General features: G+C 36.3%; 1 protein-coding gene across 2 annotated transcripts in view; it reads left to right on the top strand.

Annotated features, from left to right (window-relative positions):
• Nucleotides 1-7,134, top strand: part of Exo84 (exocyst 84) — a 38,506-nt gene that overhangs the window by 7,743 nt on the left and 23,629 nt on the right. For both annotated transcript variants that reach the window (XM_045749406.2, XM_069332205.1), the window contains exons 3-6: nucleotides 851-937; nucleotides 2,688-2,815; nucleotides 3,629-3,771; nucleotides 5,898-6,051. In XM_045749406.2, the coding sequence (XP_045605362.1) occupies nucleotides 851-937; nucleotides 2,688-2,815; nucleotides 3,629-3,771; nucleotides 5,898-6,051 (512 nt within the window). The remainder of the gene's footprint in view (nucleotides 1-850; nucleotides 938-2,687; nucleotides 2,816-3,628; nucleotides 3,772-5,897; nucleotides 6,052-7,134) is intronic.

Below are 7,134 nucleotides of genomic sequence, written 5' to 3'. Positions count from 1 at the left end.
ATGTACCTGTAGCTACATTTGTTCTAGTGTTCTTTTTAGGCAGGTCTTTCACTGTACCAGTAACTTTGCTATTCTGATCTGTACATGAATCCCAGTGCACACCAGAAAAATGTCTCCAGCTAAGGGGTCCAATCAGAGTAGTCAAAGACCCTGTGAATTGCCTAAGGCGAGGCTCTCAACCCCAGATACCAACTCGGGCCAGCTGGTGTTGGTATTTGGTACTAATGAGTTTCAAGTTATTTCAGTGAATCCCCTGTTCTGTGTGAATAACTTGCAGAGTTAAGCTGTCTTAAGGCTTCGTATTCTATAAACCCTCCCATATTCTGTAGGAGCTTCGCTGACTTTCTGGATGCTTTCCCAGTATGATGGCAAACTGTCATTTGCTCCCTGCCTCCCTGTAGGCCAAACAGAACTTCTGTGACTGATGTGACCTTTGAGTATGGAGCAATCTCAGCAAGATAGCTTCTGGGAGCCACCTAAGGGACTCTCCTAGAAATGTATCTAATTGTTAGTTACTCATTGTATTGATATTGGTTAACCACCAAATTCTCTCTGTAAGCACCAGCCTTGCAAATAACTTCAAATGATTTAATATTTTGATTCCATCTTTATTGTACAAGAACAATTTTCCATTTCAGCTGGTTACTTTATTGTTTGTATTTTTGCACTAAAAATATATGAAGTAATTATGTATCATTGAAATAAAAGTACAGTATAGTTAAGATACATTCATAATGCACAAAACAGCTATATTTCTAAAATAAGGTGTTGAATTGAGTGTTATAAAATGTAACAAGAAAGCTATATTACTAATGTGATACTGAGTCCTTTTTTATATTTTTGCACTCAGACCTTGAAAGTGAGATGTACCAACTTTCTCACCTTATCACAGAACAGAAATCTTTATTAACATCCCTACTGGAACTGTCAGTTGCAGGTAAGCTATTCAAGTAGGATCATTCAAGCAACCTATCACTATTTTAAGCACAGACGAGCCAAGACTGTGAAATTTCATGCTTCATTCGTTAATATAAATCAAGTCATTTCCATTGATGAATTAATTCATTTAGTACAATAAGGAACATAAGAATAATGGAGCACTACAGCAGACCTGTTAGCCCATACTAGGCAGGTCCCATTTAAATCCACACACACTCACCCATATGTACAGTACCTATACAATCTATTTTTTAAACCTGTTCAACTGCTTATTTCAACAGTACTAGCTGGCAGCCCATTTTGCTCACGCTCAACACTTTCCAAACCAACACTTCCCTGTATCCCTTATAAAACAAATTTTCCACAGTTTGTATCCATTGTTGTAGGATCTGATCTGTTCCAACAGGTTAAGAACCCTGCTTATATCCCCCCCCCCCTTTGTTTATGTCCCTAATCTACTTAAAAACTTGATCATATTGAGACATTTTAATGTCTTCATAGAAAAGGTAGCCAATAATGGGTAATGGCATCATCACTATCTCTGTATTTTCTCTAGAGTCTCTGTCCATTCTGTAATATGGGAATTAGAATTACAGTGTAGTCCAAGTAGGGACTCGCTTTATGATTATAGATGTTTGAATCGTAATACAGTACCTCAAAGTTTTGGGCATTTTTTAACAAAAAAGTAATAATGTTTGTTTGCAAGTGCATTATGCATAATGCTTTAGTTAGCTTGTTTATATCTGGCAAGTAATGAGCCATAATCAATTTTAAATTGATTATAATGAATAAAATATAGGTGCTCCTATGATGAGACTGTAATGAAAAAGATCTGTACAGCATATAGGAAAAAAAAAGTTAAATACTGTACAGTACAGTTTCAATCTGCTTCATGTGAGTCAACAGCAATAATAGTAATTATAATCTGCAAATTTATTATTGATATTATAGTAGTACAGGTATACTGTTTTTCATTGGCAGTCAGTTAACCAATTCATATTTGGGAAGGCCTCCTCAGCAACTTCCTGGTGCTATTGTGCTTGTTAGCTAAGATTTAAGAATTGAACCAGGCCTCTTGAGATCCACATTGAACCATTGGGAGCCAGGACCATAATCTGGCTCTCTGTGAGGTGAAGCATTAGAGATCTAACCAAAACTAAGAAAACAAACCAGAAAGATTAGCCAAGTTTAATTATAACAGGCTTCATGTCCCTGACAACTAGGATTATTAAATTATAATGTGGCTATCACCAGATGGTTGTCAAAGTCACTATGGTCCTGCTTCATTCTCTCGCCAATGTATAGTGTAGCTTAGGTCCAACAGCTTCAGCAGGAAACCCTATGCTGCTTTCTTATTTAGCTAAGTCGTGTTGGTTTCCTCAGGAAATTAGCTCTGTGCTGGGCCATTGCCATGTTTTGTTTAATTTATGCTTCATGATTGTGTTTAATACCACCCTCATTGAGCATTCTCTGGCGTTTATTTCGCTCATGCTTTTGGCTAGGGTTTCATTTCCTAGTGGTTTGCTTGTGTATTTGTTTTGCTCCACCAGAGATATCTTTTCTGAGAGGTTTAGTCTTTATCTCTTGAGTCGGCTCCTATCGAGACACCTTGCTTTTGAGTACAGTACTGTACTGTCGATCTATAGAGTAATAGTATGCACACAAGAAATGTAACACAGTAAATATGTTTGCATAATGAGATAATCTTCCATCTTATACACAAACATACCATGTTTGTTTTTTCTTAGGAGAAAGAGGCCCAGGCAGTGCTGCTCAGGAAATGATAGAAGTTAACCCACAAGAAATGAGAAGAAAACGAGAACGTGAAAATAGAAAAAAGTTGACTGGTCTTTTGGAAAAAATAGAAGGATGCTCAGTAAGTATTTTATATATATTTCATGTTTTAATTTTGACCTCTCTTTAGTGCTTGTAAAAATACATGTGTTTCAGTATTCCAACATTGTAATTAAATGCAAGTTCTGTACTTTTCAATTACTGTTTGACTTGTTGTTCAAATACAATACATTTTTCTTGAACGTTCCACTTTTCCAGTGGAAAAATGTTCACGAAAAGCTCCGAATGTCTGTTTGGTTTCTCAAGTACAGTTTAACCCCCCTGCACTGCACTGTATAGAGATATCTTAATTGCTGGGTGGTGTGTTGACCAAGATATATAGTTTTTAGGTATAGGGAATGATTGAAAACTCCTGTGGGTACACAGGGCTCGCGTCCTGTTCCTCAGGACTCCAGTTAACAGACGGCATCTTGAAAAAAGATTTTCTGCATCTCTCTTAGCTGTGAATGGCTGTAGTAAAAAATATCAAACATTATAATTAAAGGCCCTTTTCTATCTTTTAAAGAGCATAGAGGACTGAATATCATCCCTGATTGGTTACTAAAGAAAACGTCTAGTTATTTTGTTCCATAAATGTCATCTACTAGTACTGTATGCAGAAAGGAGTTCATTAATCCTTGTAATATAGCCTAGGTTTTATTGAATATAAAGCGCGGGCAAAATTGTATTGCATTTATAGTTCTCTTGTATTTTTTATAAGGATGATTTTGGGCAGATTTACTAGATTGTAACTTTTTTATAAATGGTAAACTTATGTATTGAAATTCTCTGAATATCTTTACTTTATATAAGTGTAAATTTTGTCTTTAACTTTATTATTATTATTGTTTTACAGCATGTGATGGAGGTAGAGGATCGCTACCTAGTGTATGATGGTGACTTGGTAGAGCTCAACCAAGATGATTACTCTGCCGAGCAGAGAATTCATTGTTATCTACTGAATGACTCATTGATGATTGCTTCTTGGCTTAGTGATAGGTGAGTAGCACAGTATTGCAATGCACATGTTAATAAAATAGTAGCTTCTTGTATTTTGTAAAAATCCCAATAGTATCTTGATGGCATTTTATTTAGTTTAATGCAAACTTTTGAATTAATTATTAGTTAAATTTAAATTGTATTGAAACAAAATTAATAAATTTTTAGTTGATATTTTAATACTAACTGAACAGAATTACTTCAAATTGTGGTATAAAATCATATACATTACAGATTTGTTTGGATTTATGCAGCTCCCTGATACAGTAATTGATTTTGGAATAAGCTTTCTGAGCAAGATTCCCTCAACTCTTCTGAGCCCCACAAAGACAAATTGCCTTTCAAATACAACAGTCTAATCCTGTAGTTTAGGGGTAAGGAGCACAGTGGAGAGCATTTCTAAATTAACCACCAAGTGAAACGACTTGCTTTAACATTAAAGAGCATCTCAAACCACTGAACATCCCTTCCAAATGATCCTTATGACTCTTAGATAGGCAAGTATTGCTCTGGAACTATGAACTACCTATTACCCTGACTGTTACCTGCCAGGCAACAGCACCAGTGAGACAACTGGGGTCAGGAGGTAACTATCTACATTTTGTGCCTAGTATCCATTTATGTTGCCAGGGCAGCTCTGTAGAGATAGATTATTTTTGGCTGGTTTCCCACATTTTTGTGGGAATCCCCTTGTGCTTCCCCCCAGCTATCACTGAGTGTGCCAACTACTAGGTTGCATCAACCATAGAGTTCTATAGGGCCTACCAGGGACCAAGAGAGCCAGTACCTGGATTACTGGAACAGATTAATTCACTTGACATTATTTCTTATGGGAAAATTTGTTTCGGTTTGCAAATTTTTGGTTTACGAGCCGTCTCTGGGAACGGATTGAATTCGAAAACCAATGTACCATTGTATATAGATTTATGAGCTTACTGTAAAACTTTTTTTTACTGTTTATTCTAAATAGAAAATAACAATTATGTACTATCTTTAAACCTACATCTTCCTTGTATTTTAACTTTAAATACAAAATAAAAAGTGTGGGACTACACTTGCGTTTCAACTTTAGCCAATACCTATGTTGACTTCAGTGCAACACAAGCAGGAGGAGCTGCCAATCACCGGGAAGTCACGTAAATACAGAGACCTTTAGCACCACTACAATTTTGTCCCCATTGCCTCAGAGACACTTGGTGCCTGGGGTAAAAGTGCTGCTAGCTTTTTGAAGAAGTTTGGGTCTAAGCTAATCGAAACAGCTAGAGACCCTAGAGCTGCCAGTTTTCTTTTTCAGCGCCTTAGTGTGGCAATCCAGAGAGGAAATGCTCACTGCATCCATGGTTCCTGCCCGGCATCTGAGGAGCTGGAGGAGCTGCTCAACTTGTGACAAGCAGCCTTGTACCCTGCATGTAATCAATATTGTAAATTTTTTTGTGTAATGACATTTTCAAATAAAGTTAGATAAATATACACGCATACCAAAAGAATAGGGGTGGTAGGAGAAGAAAATATCAAAGTGTTCAGTGAGGATCCACAAGTTCTTCTCTGAGTACTCTTTATTTTCTTCTCCGAGGCTATGGGTCCCTACACTTGCACCAGAGGTGGTACCCCTTCTAGGTTTAAAAAAAAAAAAAAAAAGTATAATGAACAAAAAAAAAATTGGTACGTGTCTGTTTATTATTTATCTCATAAATGAACATGGCACGTTTTTTTAATTTTCTTGTTTCTTAACCTTCGATCCTGGCTACACCACTGATTGTGTGATAGATGATTTGAATGGTAAAGTAAGAATTTAATCCTGAGAATGACAGTGCATTGTAATGGTGTCCCAGGAATAAATAAAAATGGCATCATATTGAAAAATATGTTATGAAAGGTAATTATGTACCAAGATATATTTTAAACATACTGTACATAGATATGCATGGTACAGCTAACATGCATAATTATAATTTCTCTGCTTTCCACTTTCAGATGAAAGTAAAAGTGAGTTATACCAGTATAATAAATAAAATTTTATTCTTTTATATGACACTGTAAATTTTGCATAAGAGAGCAACCAAATGCTGCTGCTCAAAGAAGTGCCTTTCATATTTAGCTAAAAAGTTTGTTTTGTTTTGTTTTAGACGTGGCCCAGTTCGTTACAAGTTTGAAGTCTTGTACCCTCTTGATCAAGTACTACCAGTAAATATTAAAGATCGAGGTAATACCAAAAATGCTTTCAAGGTATTAATCTTCCCTGATACACGAGTCTTTATGGCACCAACGGCGAAGTCTAAGGTAAGAACGATCAATTGACCCGAGTGTGAATGTTTGCCAATTAATGTAATTAATCTGTGGCTGGTTATTATAATTTTTGTCTGTGCTTGTAGCCTGTCTAGAGGCTAGTCTTCCCTGATATTTGTCTGATAATCCTGGTTATTACTTGTGGCCTACAAACATAAACAGCAATAACAGCCAGTCTGATTTGGTATTACCTGCAGGAGAACATTTGAGTCCCCACTTAAAGGCCTTTAGCCTTGCTCCAGTAATATTTTTTGTACAGACATCCATTGCTATGCATGATTCTGTTATGTACAAAATTTGCTAAACATGAGCCCTGCATTTCTCCTGTTGGATGTAGCATAGCTTTCACCCTCAGGTATAAACTGATTGTCAGGTGTGGATGTCAGTTCTGTTCATGCCTTAGTCTTGGGGGTAAAAGTATATGACTCCTGCCAAACTTAGGGTTTGTGCTCTGAAATATCAGCACATAGTCCCAATTCTCAGGTGATGTGGGTATTTTGAAAGATCTGCTTTATATTTAGAAGAATTTGGCCTTTCTGATTCAGTTAACTGTGGATCTTAACTGCAGGATTGGTTGGGTATTGGTTATTTTCCAGTTCAGTGCACTTTGGTAGTGACCAGAAGTAACGCAGATTCCCATCCTGTCGCTTTGGCTGCGAAACCTGAATGACATCCCTCTTTGCTTATGTGGGTGTTGGTGGTGGAGGGATGGTTATAAGCAGAATCTTTAGAGCCTCCCAAGAGTGTTTGGAAAGCTTGAGCCTCAGCCAGAGCTGTCTCCTCCCTCTTATGAATAGGGGTATTTGACTTTTTCTCCCAAAGAAAAATGAGCACAGCATAGTTCATTTTGTAAACATTGCAAAGTGTAAAAATAATTGTTGTTATTATAACTGTTCATAAGGTATATAATACAGTGTTCGCTGTTATTATATGCTTTGTATCCACTAGGATGGTACTATACATTTAATTTTAAATGTATACAAATTTATAAATAAATTATTTTATCATTTTTGTATTATGCAAAAGTTCTCCATTTTTTCACCTTAATTATGGAAATATGAATATTCTATTCAATAA

The sequence above is a fragment of the Procambarus clarkii genome, chromosome 27 (assembly GCF_040958095.1).
Source record: "Procambarus clarkii isolate CNS0578487 chromosome 27, FALCON_Pclarkii_2.0, whole genome shotgun sequence".
In the NCBI taxonomy this organism is placed as follows: Eukaryota; Metazoa; Arthropoda; class Malacostraca; order Decapoda; family Cambaridae; genus Procambarus; species Procambarus clarkii.
This window is presented reverse-complemented; position numbering and strand designations above follow the sequence as displayed.